This window comes from Anguilla anguilla, chromosome 14, assembly GCF_013347855.1.
Source record: "Anguilla anguilla isolate fAngAng1 chromosome 14, fAngAng1.pri, whole genome shotgun sequence".
Classification (NCBI taxonomy): domain Eukaryota; kingdom Metazoa; phylum Chordata; class Actinopteri; order Anguilliformes; family Anguillidae; genus Anguilla; species Anguilla anguilla.
The window spans coordinates 10,717,753-10,736,261 of NC_049214.1; the positions used below are offsets into that span (position 1 = coordinate 10,717,753).

The window sequence follows — 18,509 nt, forward strand, 5'->3', positions numbered from 1 at the left end:
CTGACAATAAAGAGGGGTTCCTCACAATTTGCGGTGGTAGCGATCGTAGAGGGGCACATTAGACTGTGATTAATGCCAGCCTTTTAATTGTGCTGTAATTTACGTGCTGCTTATAATGACATATAAGCCATCACTGGCTCAAAGCATGACAGTACACCTGAGGCCGTACTATTGGCTAGATCTGGAGCGATGCCAGCAGTGCCCTTTGCTGATTAGTGATGATGATTACAGGTAGGCGCAGTACATCTCACATTGAAATGCTGCATTGAAATCACCATAATGGACCCAATAATGGACCCCATGCTGTTACACCTCATGGTGTACCAAAAGTGGAGAGACAAGACTTAATTAAGGCTTTTTTCCCCCTTTCATTTTGTTTAGGGATCACCGATATTGCTCTTTACAGGTGCAGTGACTATATATATAATATAATAGGCACGTGTGTAGATAGACTTAGCACAGTAGCCTTAACACAAACGCATTAGTGGTTTTGCAGGTTGTCTGAGTTTTTATGTAAGCCCTGGAGCTGCCTACAGTAGGTACGGTACGCAGTCAACCACAAGATGATCAAAGCAGCCAGCATGATTTTAGTCGATGATTAAACAGAAACCCCCACTAGTGTGCATCGGACACCAGCAAGCTTTTCAGCATTTATTTTTTAATGCATTTTTTTAAAAGGGGTAAATCCCACAATGCCATTTTACATGATATTGATTAAACATTTAGAAGTCAAGAGGGGATTGGAAGTATTTTTGTTTTGGAAGGAAAAGAAAGCTAACCACAACACGACTGCCTATGTGCACACTATTGATTTTAACGCAGCCTTAAGTAATCTACAAGCAAGCTCATGAGGCTATTTGAGCTTTACCACTTCATCAGCTGAGAAATATAATGCATAATGTATCCCTTCTCATTACATGGTTATACAGCACCGCGGCGCCTGAAGTAACACACTTACCTAATCCCATGGCAGTACTGTCTCACTCCAGCTTCATGTACCATTTACCTCATGATTCTTAATTTTTCAGAATACACCTTAAGTTATCAGCTGATCAGCAGGTCCACACGCACTCGGGTACATGGACACAATGGGACCACTGAACGGCAGCCCTCTCTGTCCGTTTCACAGGAGCAGGAAGGAACTCTCTTTGTAAGTGAGGTCGACCCCTCCCTGTTCTATGAAGGCCTGGCTTCCTGCAGGCTCAAACTCCTCCTGTGCAGAACACAATTGCTGAGCGCGACACTGCATCATTGGCACAGCCTTGCAGCAAATGGCAAGACACTTTAATTTTTCGTAGATAGTATGACAATCCAGAAAACCTGTACCCTAATGGTATGGCAATGGTGGGTGCCTTTGGGGGATTGGGGACTTCACTATAAAACTCTTTTCACATAATTCAGGTTCACTTTCTGGAGTTAATTTTATGTAATTTCAGTTTTAATGTATGTTTTTGATTGGCCCAACCTGTTTTTGTGTCCAGTCAAGGCTCTTTTAGATACTTACAGAATTTTCTGATGAACTGCCAGTTTAATAATGGCTTGAATTGGGGGCTTTAGCATGTTTTTGGCTATAAGCAAGAAAATACACTTCAAGTAACTCCAAAGAAGTATATACAGTGACGTCATGAATCCAGAGGTTGTACGTATGTTTATTAGCTGATTATTTTTCAGAAATTGACATCTAATCTCATTTTAGTTTGGAACCATTTACAATTGCACATGCAACCTGTGACCACTGTGCCCAAGGAAAGAAATACTGGCATGATATAAAATCCGAAATTTATGTTTACTATTGAGAATAAAAGCTATAACATTGATGTTTTCATATGTACAACTATAAGTAGATATTGATGAGTATAAGGCCTTGTCATTGCTGGATTTAAATTAGAATTTTTAAATCACAAGAATTAAACAGGCCATTTGTTCTGAGTTCAAAAGGTGAGTTCTGTGCTGAAACTATTGCATAACTTTCATTTATGGCTAATTTCAGTGCTAATATTTCTCATCATCATTGGTTATTCATCTACAGAAAACAAATCTGAAAAAGCTTTTATTCAGGTGACATCAGATAAATAAATGAATAAAGGAAAAGTGCTTTGTTAAGACTAGGCACTAAAAGCCTGTTAAAATCTTTATGAGATTAAGAGCCATTTAGCTTTGAAAGCATATTTACTTTAATTGAGACCTGAAAAAAACAGTTCATGACAGGTCATGAACATAACTTATAGTAATGTACTGCATCCTTGCACTAAACACAACCTTGTCAAAACTGCTGTGGTTCTTCTGAGGTGAAATGTCTAGAAAAGGAGCCAGAGGAGGATCTAGCGGGCCACTAATGAGTCAGACACAGATTCTGTTTCAGCCATTGGGTTACCAAACGGCTTCTTCATTTACAATGAACAATGGAATCCATTCAGTGAAGTGGATGCAGACTTACCAATCCTCTCTCTGCACGCAAGTACCATACAACACTCAATATGTCACTGACAGACATATGTAGACGTTTTCAGGCAGGCACACCAGCACGCACACACAAAACAACAAGCACAAAACCGTCCCCTGACCCACGGCGAAACTTCGCGAACTATAGTTTTTGGTTGATTTTATGCGCTCATATACGGCAGTTGGTTGAAAATAGACACTCCATGCTCCAATCTTGATAATGGCAATGACTGTGCTGTGAAGTTTAGGTGGCAAACAACAAGGCTGAATCCTTTTGACGTAATTTACATGGAAACTATACGCTCAGATCACCTAGTTTCACTCACTGTGGCCAAGCGAAATCGATAACAGAAAAATATATAGTTTCAGAAAATATATAACGTTAAAAGATTTAATTCAATCTTCTACTGGGAGTTTTGCCATTTATTGAGGGTGTGACAGAAAATTTCAGTGCCGCTGACTGTAATCGAATGTTTTTCACATTCACCGTTCGATTGAGCAAGTACCATTCACAGTACATTTTTATGGGTTAGTGCTGTCAGATTGTGCTAGCTACTTTACATGAACCTTGTACAGCGATCAATAAAGGTTAACAGCACAGTACCACTTACTTCTTGTCACTTGTACCACCACTGTAATGAACTAAAAAAAGGCTACAAACTACCTTTTCTATGAGAAATGTGTTGTCGAGCTCACGCACATACACTGCTGGCGACATAATAAAGCTCCATTTTTCCCTTTGTACTGTATAGCTAGCTAGCTATGGCACATCCTCACCTCTGTAACATTATCTGTTTTCCTCCGTGTGTTCATACATCTGTATCGGTCGTTGTGTGTCCTTAGCTCCTACTCATGCGTGCAGGATAGCATACCTACGCGCTAACTAGGTTAACTAAAGTAGGCGATCCGTACAAGCTAACTAGGTTAGCTTAAGTAGGCGAAACGCGAACATGTTAGGGTTAGGTAAAGTAACGTTAGGCAATAAAGCTTTGCTTAAAAATGTTGTGCCGTACCACCTGCGCATGCATCCTACTAAACGAAGCACCACCTGCGCATGCGTCCCACCAAACCTCCCTCAAAGGTTGTCCATGAGTGAGTGAGTGAGTGAGTGAGTGACCGCAATTTGCCGCGCATAGCCCACGGCGCCAGTTCCTGCACGACGTGGGAAAAACAGATACACAGAAAAGGATGGGTATACACAAAAACACACACACAGACACAGACACAGACACAGACACACACACACACACTTACCTGTGTGCGCTGAGAGGGGGGAATGTGGTCGAGGAAGCGCTGAAGACTGTCCACTACCAATCAAACTTTTTCTGTTGCTTGTCCTGCAGCTAAGAAAACAAAAACAGAATTAAATTTTGCATGTAGTAACACTGTTTATAAAAATCAATTATTTGAGTGAAGACTATTTTCTGCCTATGCCTATTTATTATACCGCTATACCAACACTCATCACAGTTTTACAGCATTTTGTTTCGCTAGCACATTGCATTTGCATTTCACACAGTGCTTCCATTAGCCATTGTGGTTCAAAAGCAGGCTAACTGTTCACGGCTGCATAGAGGTTCAAGGTCCCCTGATGGGTTGGGGAATGGCACGGCTCGCATGAGTCATACAGGTGGGGGATTATTAAAGGTTGTAAGAACACTAACAATAACAAATGCTGACTCCTCCAGTTTCCTCTCACATTTCAGCATGCCTGCCACACAACTTGGGGAATTCCCACCATTGTAAACGTAACCTTCCCTTCGTCTGCCCTTCCCTTTGTCTGATTTATTCCCGCTCTTTCTTTTTCTACCGAAAGCCCAGCGCTCGCCTTCAGCCTTCCCCCTTTCTGTCGACCGCAAGGACCACCGGAGGCCTCCCTCATTGTTCTCCCAACACTTCTCCTCGATGAAACCGTGCCGCTTTCTTTCCCGTTCCACACCAGCTCCGTGTTTGTGATTTTCATCACCTTGACTACCGTTAATCTTCTTTTTTCCCTGCCTCCCTACGTCGTCTCTGCCTCTTTACCCAATGTTAAATGACCATTAGTGTTCTGCAGCTAGCCTAATTCTGAAAGGGAGTGAACCATAAAGCTGGCACAATTTGGCTACAGTACATATAATTTAAAATACCCTGCTTTATTCAGCACATCACCACAGGTCAACAGATTAACAATTACCTGCAATTTGGAGCAGCTTTCAAAAACCTAATGTGAAGAACTTTTGTATTAAACACCTGTGCGTTGTACAAGCAATGCAATTGCAAAGCAGTTAGATCCCCTCAAAAAAAAAAAAGCAGACTAACTGAAGACAAATTCTGCTTGCGCTTACCAATTATCAATAAGACTTCTGAAGGGAAACAAGTTAAATTAGAGAACCAAGTCCTCTAAAAAAAAGTGCTGTATACACATTCAGGCTAAAGATGTATGAAATATTTGTTGCTAAATGAAAAAACAAGCTATTGTGACATTCAGATTTAAAGGGATAGTTTACATTCTGGAGTTTTCTAATGTCATTTCAGTTTTATTGTGTGTTCTTGAGATGTATTTAAAGTGCATAATCATACCTGAATACGTGTATGGTCATCAGAAACTTCTGCAATTATGTAAAACATCCTTCACCTCACACAAAAACTGCCTGGACCAACCAAACATATACAATAAAACTGAAATAATATTCACAAAAACTCAAGAGAGTGATCTAAGCCTTCAATGTTAGACCCATAATTATTTCTAAAAAGAGGCAATACGCACAATGAGGTCACATTCGAAAACTGAAATGTTGACACACATACATTAACTTGAGTACAAAATCATATTGCAGAGACCTGGTAGATGCCAATGGGTCTGTAAATCTCAAACATACATTTTTTTACCTCCAGCAAGAAGCCTGCTCTGAGCGGCTTCCATAATTGTATAAATGGATAATGCTCAGTGAGCACCCCTGGATAAGGTAATACGAGCAAAGAAAATAACAATAACCAGATTAATTTGGTTTTCATTTTGATAATGACAGTAAAAATGCATAACACTAAATGTAGGCATTGACATTGACAAACTTTGCTATTAGAAAATGTGTGACAAACATGTGTTTTGTGCTTTTCCATAACATTTGACATAAAATGTACTTGTGTACACAGAGTTCCATGTTTATAGATCCACTTGTGTTTACTTCCTTTTGATGATGAAGAATGACCCAATTCCTGTCTGTCCTCATTAGTGTACATAATACACCCTAGAGGGTTTGAAAGGCTTGATGGCTTCATGCTTTCATTCCAACAAACTTTACAGACTCTGCTGGTGACCCTTTCACCTTTAACAAGCCATCAAACCATTTATCAGACCAAACAATAGGCAAGTTATTCAAACAGGTACTCCATACAAACACTGAACGTAAGCTGCGTAAGTAAATGTAAGTGGTGAAAATCTCTCCGATTAGCAGTTTCCAGAAGAGTTGAAAATCAGGAAATAACTAAGTTACAATTCCCAAATTATAAAAAAAAAAAAACAAGACTACAAGACTCCTGAAAATAAAATTACACACTTCAAGAACCTAGACTGTTAAGGTCAAATTGACTGAATGCAAGTTGAGCCAATAGAACACTCTAATGAACACACTAATGAAATTCAACACAGACGACTGAAGAGTACTGCAATACAACCAGCCATAGAGCATGTTTCTCTTGCACTAAAATTAAATAAAAGAATATTATTATAGTCAGCCTTGAACATTATTACCGATTGAGTTTATCAACATAGCTTGATAAGAAAGTAGTTCACCACTATAACTGCACATCTTTGGTGCATGCAGAAAGGATAAAATGACGTTAATTATCACAGCCAGTGGCTACAATACTTTTTAAATGAACCATTCACAGTTCATGTTCTAGGCCTACATTTTATGTAATGACATAATTGCTCTGCAACATCGATATATGCTAGGGTCAATTTATGTTCATCTCAAAGCCATTCCAAAGAGGATCATAGATTTAGGAATGCTTCATCCTCAGTCCCATGATTCAAATGACCTGATTCAAAATATACGTGAAATGGTAAACTTTTTATTGATAATTTATTTGTGGGTAACACAAGACTAACCTACAGATCAAATGGGTATGGAACAAAGACAGTCAACGTCATACACGGCCGGAATTTACCCGATATGATACAATCTAGTATTTCCCAGGCTGACTGAAATCTGGAGCTGTGTCAACCTAAAATAAAGAAGTGCCCTCGTTATCATCACACGTTTCGACACTCAACACATTTCAACACTAAAATGTAATAAAAGGAGGAAACCTTTTGCACATAGCTGTGGGTTAGGACCAGAAATGAGGTGAGTCTTAAAGCATGCTTGAGATCCCTCATTCCATAATGAAGCAAATATATTGTAAATTAAAAAGTGGACCATGCAGCAACAATGCAATGCACTGCAGACGGTGAGGTACTACAACTGAGGCATTGTGATTAATCGAATCCAGTCCTTACCGTCTGCCAGATCTTTTCCACAATCTGTAGCACTTATTGTTGCTAAAGTACTGCATTATATATCTCAAGAACCGTCTACACTGGAACCCATCAACAGAACTGCAGAACAAAAGTATAGCCCTCTAGAACTTTCAGGCCAGCCCAAGCATTTCTGAGTGAAGAGCAAATCTAAGGCTCTGAGACTGTGCTCATCTGCACTGACAGGTACCACGTGGCACACTTAATAGCATGCTTAGCGCTCACAAAAACAGATCCTCTTAGCTACCAGACTCACTGCTCCTGATGAACATGCAGACAGAAGTCGACGAGCTCGCAGGACAGCACGCAAGGACTGGACTGCTTTCAACTGCCATAGATAAACAGGGGCTTGGTCACCACTTGTCTAACATACATCACTCTTTTTCTGGAGATGAGTAACATGCTAAGAAATTAAGAAAGAAGCACATAGTTTTACTAAGAAATCATAATAGCACACACACATTCTAAATGTACACACATGCACAGGCTATGTACAAACAAGCCTGCCTTGTTTGCACTGAAGGAATACTGCAAAATTAATGCAGTCTTACTATTACACATGAACATGGGAATCATTTTTTTCCAAGACACAATGACTTCAAATTATCTACAGCATGTGTGACAATTAAAACTGAACAGACCAAGAAAATCTGGAAAGAAGCTGTTGGGAAGAAATAAATATTGTTTTCAATCCTGAATTAAATCCATTTTCACAAGATCACTTATCACAGGCAAACAAAGTGGCACTAACATGAATGAACACCGTCTCTCAATCCTTGGTTGTATGTTTTTTTTTAAATTCACATAGGGGAAATTGAGCAACCTCACTGAATTCCAGAGTCATCACAGATAAGCTGTGAACAGCTACCATATTGCAGTGACTAAGCTTGAAAGGCAACCTTGATTTCTACGGATGACATCCTTGTGGTCTCACTTGGTCTGCATTGCATTAAAATGCTAAACACTGAAGTTTGTACATCTGACCCAAGGAATAGTCCAAGCATTCTGGACAAGTAGCAACGTATCATAAAGTTCAAAAGCTGCAAGCCCCTGGCCCAGCCAATGTATCTGATTTGCAGATTCTGCAGCTGGTTTCCACTGGTAAAGGCAAACAAGCTTCTAAAAGACGCATCATCCATGGCATCATGCATCTACACCGCACCTCATAGATATTACCTCCACACACCACAACCAACTGCCACTGCCATCTAAATATGCTGAAATCTATTAACCCAAAACTGACTGATATTCACTGCACTTTTTGGCAATATTAATTATATCAATAATCCATCTTTACAATAGAACTGTAAGAATGTGATTGGAATCATAAACATCAGCTTGATTTACAGCACAGTATGCACTCTGTTATATATATCTATATTCAAACAGGCATAGACAAATAAGGAATTAAAAGTGCCAGCTTTCCCTCTGACCATGAAAGCCTGATGCATTATTCCAACCTTCAATCAACAGCATATCCCGGCTAGATTATGCTTCAGATCATATGAACATTTTTTTACCTACTCCCTAAACAAATCCCCCTTCTCCCAGATGCATTTCCCCCTTCAGCAGTACTGAAGGCCCTATGGTCTGTCGGATGAAACCGCCAAACACCAATTTAAATTCAATCACGAAAAGTTGGTGCCAGAGGAGTCCCTTTCCAACTCCAAATTCGTCTGCCGCGCTGACCATTGAAGGAAGACATGACAGAAGGAAATGAGGGATGTTGCATCAATGCCCGATGATCTTATTTCTCAATGTCAGGCTGAGTGCAGACGGGAGGCAGCGCACGGGGCACAGACCCGGTGCCGCCTCCGCGCCTGAGCACCGAGCCAATCGATCACCCGTCCCAGGGTCCCGCAGCAGCTGTCCCTCGCCTGGCCTGGAAGCCACCGCGGGTGACATTGCGGAGCCCTTGAGATCCCCATCTTAAACGTCCCGCCTACAATGAAGATCGATTGTCACGCAGCAATACGCTGGCGTTCGCGTGAGCCACACTGAGGGCTGTGATGCGTGTCCCTGTCAAAAAGCATTATCCCCTGAGCTCCCGCCATGAGCGATGACATCACGTATGCATCTCTACACAGAAGGAAACACGCAATCATGTCATCTTTTCAAAAGGAGGAACAAAGACCCCATGGAGCAACTCGAATTTTAATGTGATGGAGCACTAAAGGTGCCATTCAGTGGAGCAAATATTTCCAGGCAGAGGCTTTGGAACAATAAGAAGAACACTATCCGGTGCGTCTTCTTCTTCTGTTTTCCTTTTTTCTAAGTCCACCTTGGTCAAGTTCGTATATGATTAATCCAGCTTTCTAAGTACAGCAAACTACAAAAAAAATACATGAGAAACCTGACTTCCAAGGTGCTTTGGCTAACCAAAAATAAACATTTGAATCACAAAAGTCTGATCCTGATTTCAATATTCCTGGTCATTTGAATTTCATGCGTTGCCTCCATTTGCATAAATGTTACTGCTAGTGAAGCATCATTCGTTCCAGCCCTGGCAGCCTCTCCCCAGTGTACTCAACACTCACGCAAAATGATCATGCAATATAAATCATCTCTTAATGGTTCATATGACTTTAAAATTATCCCAAAAAACTAAAATTGATTATAATTCACTATAATTACAAGCATACATACAGTAGAAACATTTCAAATTGGTCTTGCTACAACTGTCAAAACAGCTACTTTATGTTTGCAATTCAGTTCAAAGAAAAACATTTTAAATTCTTGATCTGTTAAAACATTACCACAAAATCGCTAATAGAGGGCTAAAGGCTAACAGATTGCAAAAGGAGCTTGCATTACAGACTTATCGTTAAAAATATAAGAATAAACTTTTTAAGTATGCTGCGTGGTATGTTTGGTTAGTAAAATACAAAGCACAAATCATAAAACTGCAGGCGCCAGTGCTGCTGATCCAGGGTACATTTGATTTTCATTCTTCAGTTCCATACTGTGGACATTACCACATTCAAACCTCCACCCACTCAGTCATACGCTGGGTCACCCATACACACAAAATTTTCCCCCTTCAATATGATTTCCAAACATACTATGTACTGGCACAGTCAAAAAGTTCTAAAAACTTGCCATTGTTTTTCACTGTGTATCAGATACTAACTTTACCGGCAGCCAGACCAGTGACAGGCGAGCAGTGCAGAGAGAGAGGAAAGTGGGCAGTGAGCGAACCCCCCCCCCAGCACAGCGAGAGCAGGATGATCACAGCTCCCTGTGCACGTCCTCAAGGAAGGGCCTGTGACTCACACTGAGGAGAGAGGGATCTGTCTCTTTCTTTCTCTTTCTCACCCTCTCTGTCCCTCAGTCCCTCCCTCCCTCTCCCCCGTAAGGTCTTCTGCAGAATAAAAGGGGACTTTAGCAGAGAGAAGACTGCCAGCCTAGTTATCACATGGATTTAACCAGTCACCTTGCCTTAATAGTGCCCTACATAGTGATAAATGACCATAATGCAAAATTAAGTCAAAAGAAAAAAAAAACAAACAGCATTCTGGATTGAAACTACAGAAAAAAGACAGTACCTTTAAAGATTTATTATAAAATAAAAAAAATTAACTGTGGTTATGTCCAAAATCCCATTATGACTCAAAGAGAGTGATTACCTTCATTTTGATTCATTACTGAAAGCAACACCTCCACGGAGTCATCATTGTTCACATGCGTTCACTTTGAGGAGGACATTTTGGGCTCAATGGGTCATAATGTTACATTTTGCCTTCCTTCTTGCCCTATTGTTCCCTTTGTAAAAACACAAACAACAGTTCTGAGAAATGTCATTACTTGTTATGAAGATAAATTACGTATGCACACAGATTTTGGAAAACACAACACTGTTGTCTAAAATCTTAGTTGTGTTATGAAATGCATCAACCTACATAATACACTACTGCCCATCCAGATCAATGTTATGGCCTTGATAGAGGTTTTTCATTTCTTACAGTCACTACTGCATCTCCTCGATGCTCCCCCCTCTGCAGCTTAACCTACAGCACCTTGATGAGAAGCAAGTCCTCATTTAGGCATATGAGAAGTTACACAACTGAAACACCCCCCTGCCCCACACAGTAACAGCAGGGATACTTCAGACATTATGAGTTTAATCTTTTCAGATCAAATCCATTTATAATTCTCTCCACAACATGTACAGTTAAGGCGGAATGTTGGGTTAAAAGGATTTGAGAGAGAGAGAGTGAGAGGGACAGGGTGAGAGGGAGAGAGCAAGAAAGAGAGTGATAAAAAGAGGGATTAGAAAGAGGAAGAAAATTGCCAGCCTTACAAGGAAATTGTCATGAAATCTAATCACAAATAATCCTGCCATAAAAATACAAGCAAACTAATATTCAGGGGCAAAAATTTTACTGTGCTGAAAAAGCAGTATTCATGAAGCGTAGAACTGTCACATGTACAACATCTTTGACAAAGAACTTTTCACAAAGCAGTGACTGCACAGTAACAGGATGTGCACAATGTCCTACGTCCTGTGCAACAATGGTGGCACTTCTAAACTCCATATATGGCATAGGCTAGTTGTCATGTATCTACTAATAAAGCTGGAACACAGTTTTTTTTTTCCCACACATAGTTTGGTTGCAGGCGCACTGAATGTCTGAGTTGAGCAATCTCAGGATGCCAGCATCCTAGCCAATAGGGGGCTTGCGCAAAAGGGTAACATTCAATTGTGTTAGCTGATGCTTTGTTATATAATCTAAAATGGCGATATCGCGGAAAAAAAAACTAAACACCATCGGTAGCAGCCAATCCAAATCATAGCTAGAGTACCATGCCAGTTGACTTTTGTTTAGCTGCGGGGTTCTGTTGTAATGAAATGATGGGAATGAGTTCTATATGTGGAGATTTTCGGCATTTTTTTACATTTTTGTCAGATGCAAAGAACAGTTTGTGTGACAAATCATCTTGGGCAGTCATATCTTCAAATGTGTCACGTGGAAAGTTTTCTCTAATAACAGACAGATATTTGACAGATATATGCATTTCTGGCCTTTGCTGCTATTGACAGTACTATAACTGGCAAACATCCTGCACAACAAAGAAACCATGCTGAGCTAAATTAGCAAAAGTAGGCCATGGTTGTCAGGAAGAGTCTGTGGAAGGCCCACTATGATAAAACACTAATAACATCAGAAGACTCTACTGTGTTATGTGACTTGTTTTGTGTTCGTGACATGATTCTATTTTTTTTAAATCATCTGTCAACTCATTTCATTACAATGAAAATTGAATAATGCGTAAAAGTTTTAAAATTAGCAAGGATGAATTGAAAATAGAACACAGGTATATCTTGCCAACATACTGCATATAAATAACTAAAATTTTAGTCCTTTATTAACCCCTCACACGAAGATGCACACACAACCAGTAATGATGTAGACATGTAGCCCACAGCTTATTGACTATGTGAATATTTCAGTTCACTACACTATCTAATTTGAAACAATGAAACATGCTTACAGTGGCATGCAAAGCAACATAAGTTCTGACTGTGCTAACTTTAGAATACAAATTCAAAACGGGATAATGTGTCCTATGTGCCAGGCTGGATATAATTTAAAGCCCCCCCCCCCAGCAGCAGTTCACATATTAGAATATACTAGAATAGTATCTATTATGTGGGAACTGATGTTGGATTTGGAGCCATAGTAATCATAGTAATAGACTAAGCCTTATTACAAAATAGGGATACTACTGTATTCTGATATACATCTGGTGATTAAAGTTTTACATCAGTTCAAGAGTAATAGTAGTAATATCTCAGAAAAAGAGGTGTTCATCCAAGAGGATGAGTTGAGTCTAGGCTATATATATATATATATATATATATGGTGCATTTGTATCTAAAGCAGGTAAATTATTTGAACACATCAGTATTTCAGACACAAATTAGATCCTCAAAGGTATTTACATGACCATTTCTACTTTCCAGGCAATACAAGCTATGTCATATTGTCTACAGCAGCTGTCTGGTGATACAACAAGTTGTAATATGGACTACAGCAACACACCATAAAAGACACACCCAAACTTATCACTTGCTTCTATAAACTAAATAGAGAATTCACAACAACTTTCTGTGCACAAAGGCCTGTTTTATTCTTAGTTTATTGTAACCCTTTTCTTATCTGCACTCAGTTTTAGATCTTTCACATTCCGCCTTTGTCGTACCTAAATTAAACTTTCTAGCCCATTCCTTTTATTCTGGTGTTTTTTACCTGGAGAGTATGTCTGAAGTTCCTATTCTTATTACCACCATTACCAAAAACCACTTCCAAAAACAAAAAAAAAAAAAAAAGAAAAGAAATATCACGGGAGCCTAATTGCTTTTCTCCTGGCCATCTTTTGCTCGTCAGGGGAGTGTGAAGTGGAGAGTCCTGACGTCAGACCATTCCGCGAGTTCCTCTGCTCTGTGTGCATGTTGCACAGGCATGCGGACGCACTCACGCTGGGGATTACGCACCCCCTCTTTGCTGTTCCAGGCGGTTATTATTAGGGCTGTCGTTGGGCCCGGTGCATTCTGGGATCCCGAGAACTGTGACACACAGTCGAGGGCCAATCGAGACACCTCTGTCACCAAGACTGAAAATGGAACGGTGAGGATGCCCATAGAAACCCACATAACCGTTTTGATATTTCATCGTGATGAACATGATTATTATGCCTTTTCCTGCTTCCTTCATACTGTTAAGCAAGCCGGAATGTGCTACTAGAAGTGTGCAAAATCTGAACAACGGATCGCAGCGCCGGAAAACAAACACGCCAGGCAAAAAATACATTCAAAATAGTGGCCACAATTCAGAATTACAAACAGAATTATGAATTAATTTATATACGTTTTGAGATTAAAGAATTTAAACCAACCATTTCCAGTTCAGACCGCAACACGTGTTTACATAAGGCAGGCTTTCGCATAATTCCATGTCCATAACTGAGGACTGCACATGACTGAGTCCAGGATTAAGAGAGGGAACCAGTGTCCACAAGAAAGCTATTCCACTATTCCACTGCATGTAGGCTAATCTGCTAATCCCACAGCCACACGTGACACAACATGCATCCCCAGGACTCCATTTTCTGCTCATCCTTCCAGCAAACAGCAAAAAAAAAACAGCCTCATGGCCACATTTCCATACAATTTCATTTCAGAAAGATCTAACCTTATGTACAACCTCTCGTTCAATATCCAATAGATTTTGGGTCTTATCCACCTGTTGTAATATATTCAAATTGAAATGCTGAGCGTTACCAACAGCCCAATGCTTAATATCCAGATGAAATACCCAGGCTGAGTTTGCACATTATGCACTGATGCAAATATTACATCCATCTGTTATTAAGCTCTTCTTGACCATAAAATAGGTCACACGGTGGATTAAAATATGCGTAGGACTGGCACGGACAAACCATTATACAGTATGCAAGACAACAGGAAGAGGAAGCAAAGAGACTGGCCCTACCCTGTCCTAAATCTAATTAGGAAAAAACAGTCTCGGGTTTATGGTCCTGAAATGAGAGCTATTCTACCTCACTGTCAACCTTCCTTCGGTCATAAAACGCAACTTTTCAGAAAAAACTAGTTGGGGAAAAAAAGAAGGAAAAGGGAATTCTAGGCTTTATTTTCCTAGTAAGAAACATAAGCACCATTTTCAACACTTGTGAAATTCACCAGGTACATGTATTATAAAACAGTTTTTTTTAATTATTTTTTTTAAACCTGTTCCAATCCCAGTGGTCCCAGTTCCAGTTTTACCTTCTACAAAGATACACCCGACAGCACCAGCACCTTACAGAAGGAAGGGAGACTGCACTGGAAGAAATTCGCAGTGGATGCAACCGGTCTTTCTTAAACAAAACATGCCTGCCAACATGCCAAGTTAACGGAAACTACATGATTATACCTTCCTTGTAAACACCCTTTCTGTGCTGATGCCTAACAATACAGGCTGGATAACAAAGGTACAGTATGCCTTACGACTAGTCAGCGCACAGAAAAAAAACCAAAGACAATGGAGAAAGCAACAACCAGATGTGTGTTGCTGTTGGTTTCCACCTTTGTTTATTTTTGTCAAGTACACATAAACACAGCTGAAGTACAGCCAGACGAGACTCGCGTGGAGCGGTTAAGAAACAAGCCGCCCGATGTCATGGTAACGGCGTGTCGCTTTTGGCCCCAGTTACCTTTTGGAGCGGCGAAGTCTGGCTCCGGTCAGGAAGTGAGGCAAGCTGAAGTTGGAGAGGACGGTCCAGAAGCTGGAGTCGGACATGATCTCAAAGTCATGCCAGCGGCCCGGGGCGAGCGCGCTGGGGGGGACTCAAAGGGCCGGGAGACGAAGCGCGTCCGGCGTCCGCGGGAGGGCCGGCGCCGGCGGCCCCCGCAAAGTGCTGAGAGCCGGGTCTGATCCGTCCAGACGCATCTGCAGCCAGCTGCAGCATGCGCGCAGTCTGCCGGAGGGGACACCGTGCCCTTTCCCGTGTCCTGACCGCGGAGAGCTCTGCTCCGGGGGAACCCGCCGAAAACGCACTCCCTTTCTCCTCTCCAGATCAGGCTCCGGACACCTCTGCCACGGGGACGGCAAGCATCTTTAACTGCTGGCTTCTGTCTTTTCGTGGTTTCTCTGAGTGCTGTGTATCCCATGCACTGCCTCGGCTAAACATGCTTCATATCATCTAACAGGCACGTACCATTTCACATTCTGAGAGGGGGGGGGAGGAGGTGTCACTGGCTCGTAGTGCTACCGCATTATTACTCAACATAGCAACATATTTCACAGCTTTCGCAGTCTGGCTCCCTTACAGCCCGCCTCGGGATGCATTTTCGAGACCTGTTTGAAATGTAAATGCTGTGCTTTTCCAATGAGTCTTCTGCTTAGAAACCTCCAGCCTCCCCCGCACTCAGACACAGTGAGCGGGTCCCATTCTGTTTCAGGAGTGCCTCGCAGTCACTCACGCACCTTTGATCTGCCCCCCCCCCCCCCCAGCCCTGCCAGCAGATAACCATAACACAGTGGGTGCCCTGAGTGGGACTATATGGAACAGAAGAGGGGTAAGAAAGTCCGCACAGCCTTTATTCAACTTGGCAGCTGTTCATTATTGTAATCTCTTGCATTCTCTCTCTTTCTCTCTCTCCCTCCCTGTATATGTATATACGTACACACACACACACATCGCTCTATCTGTGTCTGTATGAAGGGAACAATCAGAACAGTGGACAGGTGAGGAAGCATGCAACAACCTGCCTCTGTACTGATGGCATGGCAAAGAATAAACAATGAGGGATCTTTACTGCAGCCCACGTCCTCACCTGGTGATACTATTCAATCAGAGGCACACTTTAAGCGCAAGAGGACAGAAGCGGTGAGCACAACGAAGGAGAGGTACTGCTTACAGTAAAGCTCCCTACGTGTGGCCCCGCAGCGTGACTAAAGGCAGAAGATTACAGTCCATTTGTGCTTTCCCCGCTGCTCTTTGTGTCTCCGTGGCTGCGTGGATTACCTGCAGAACCCGAGCCCGCTGACGTCAGGCTCCCATTCTTCCCTTCCCTTTATCTGTGTCCCCTCACATCCCGGAGGACCCGTGCGGCGGGCCGTGCCCTGATTAGAGAGGTGCTCTCTTTCTCTGTCCCCGTTAAGAAAGGGTGATTCAAAGACACAGCCGCTGAGCTGACTCAGTCTGGAGCACAGTGAACTAAGGAGACTTTGTTTCACTGTAGTTCAACACAGAGACGCACTCACATGCACGTCAAACCCGCACCGTTACATGCAAGTTGCATCTGTTTTCTGAGACCAATGTGGATTTGAAAATACTGCAAGCTTTTTCTTTCCCTCTGGAAATGGGGCAGACTGTTGCTCAGGGCAATGAACAGTCCATATCAGCACATCTGCAGTCATGCCCAAACATGGCTACAGTACATGAATATCAGGAGTTTGAATGTCAACAGCCCTTTCACAATAAAAACCTGTTTAGTGACAGCTTTTGGTAGTGCTTCTATTTAAATACATTAGCAATATAGCAGTATTTAATATAACAATTATATTTATAAAAATTATGATATCTTCATCATATAACAAAATATCTCCAGTTTGAAGAATGATAAATGATGAAATTCTGCAGTTCTCCGTTTGAAAAAGCAGAACATCAAATGGCTAATATTGATGGTACTGAAGAAGAGAACGAACTGAAATTCAAAGTTGTCATATAATTTATGTTTGCAACAAGGACAAAGTTAATATCAAAAACAAAAGCAATCTTCAAGTTTATATGAAAATACATCACTTTGATAGTACCGTGTCAAAATTAATGCACCCCCCAAATTTTAAAATTATTTCAATGTTTGGCATCAGCTAGTGATACAAACCACTCGCTGCTGACAGAAAGAGCAGTTACAAACCTTGACTATGCTAAAACCGTCAACAGAAGAAGGGAGAGACATAACATCCACTATGTTATTGCACAAGGTGCAATCATTCATTCATTTCTATACCAGACATAGCCATAATCTGTATGTTTGTATAGCAACTCACAACTTCCAGAATGGACAGTACTTCCTTTTGTCATAAATGTAGCATGCAATTTGCAACTGAGTTCACTGGGGGAGGATTCATAGTTTGAACTGTGCCCAACATCTAATTATACTCCCAATAATAGAAAACGTATGATGGAATTTTATTTCGCCACCTGTTATTTGTAAGATTAAACACAAGATTAAAACTATCAAACCATTCTAAATGGAATAAAACACAACTTTGAGATTAAATACCACTAGTAAACCGAGCAGAATTAAACAAATACAGATTTACTGTAGAACTGTTGTGCTAACCTGGCTGGCATGTTAACATAAACATGCAAGAAGTCACTCCAAGCCAGCTAGTTGTCTAGCATGAATAATGGAGGGATGAGTTTTCCAGAAATGACCAGGAGGTGTTAAGTATTCTACCAACAGGCACACTACCATAAGACACACATAGCTAAGTAAAGACAGATGAAATTAACTGCAAAATCAGTCATTTAAACTACTCTTTTCATTGTAAGGAGATCAACAATTTCACATTGAAAAAGAAAATTGTTACCGATTTGCAAATTGGCAAATTTGACAAGTGTTGACATTAAGAGTGAAAGACTTCTCCACTGCTCCTAGATTCTATCCACAAGACATCAGCCATACACTTTCCATGAGAAGGAAAAACTAATTAAATTGCTTGTGCCTTCTGAATGTAAAGACCAAAAGAAGTCTTGATATTTGGGTTTTTTTTATTTTTTGTTTTTTTTTTTTTAAAGAAATGGATGAAAATCTCTCAATTTCAGCTTTTGAAAAGGAACATATCCGAGCATAAGAGTGAGAGTTTCCCTTGACTCCAGTAGGCATGCACCACTGCTTCTGTTGGACCAAAGACCACAAGAGTGAGTGAAGGTCCTGAAGTGATATTAACACGGGCAGCTCATACTGTTCACCCACAAGCTTCAAATGGGTGGGTGCCGGGTGCAGCTTCTGGAGTTTTTGTGAAAAGTGCAAGGATGTAAAAATGTAGTCCCA

At 41.0% G+C, this 18,509-nt stretch overlaps 1 protein-coding gene across 12 annotated transcripts in view; it reads right to left on the reverse strand.

The window, feature by feature from the left end:
* The window catches only part of mast4 (microtubule associated serine/threonine kinase family member 4), a 149,144-nt gene that overhangs the window by 40,042 nt on the left and 90,593 nt on the right, over positions 1 to 18,509 (reverse strand). For 10 of the 12 annotated variants that reach the window (XM_035390074.1, XM_035390067.1, XM_035390065.1 and 7 more), the window contains one exon: positions 3,697 to 3,785. In XM_035390074.1, coding sequence (XP_035245965.1) covers positions 3,697 to 3,785 — 89 coding nt within the window. Of the gene's footprint in view, positions 1 to 958; positions 2,586 to 3,696; positions 3,786 to 15,157; positions 15,922 to 18,509 lie in introns of those variants that run through there. The other 2 variants (XM_035390071.1, XM_035390073.1) reach the window with 2 other exon arrangements.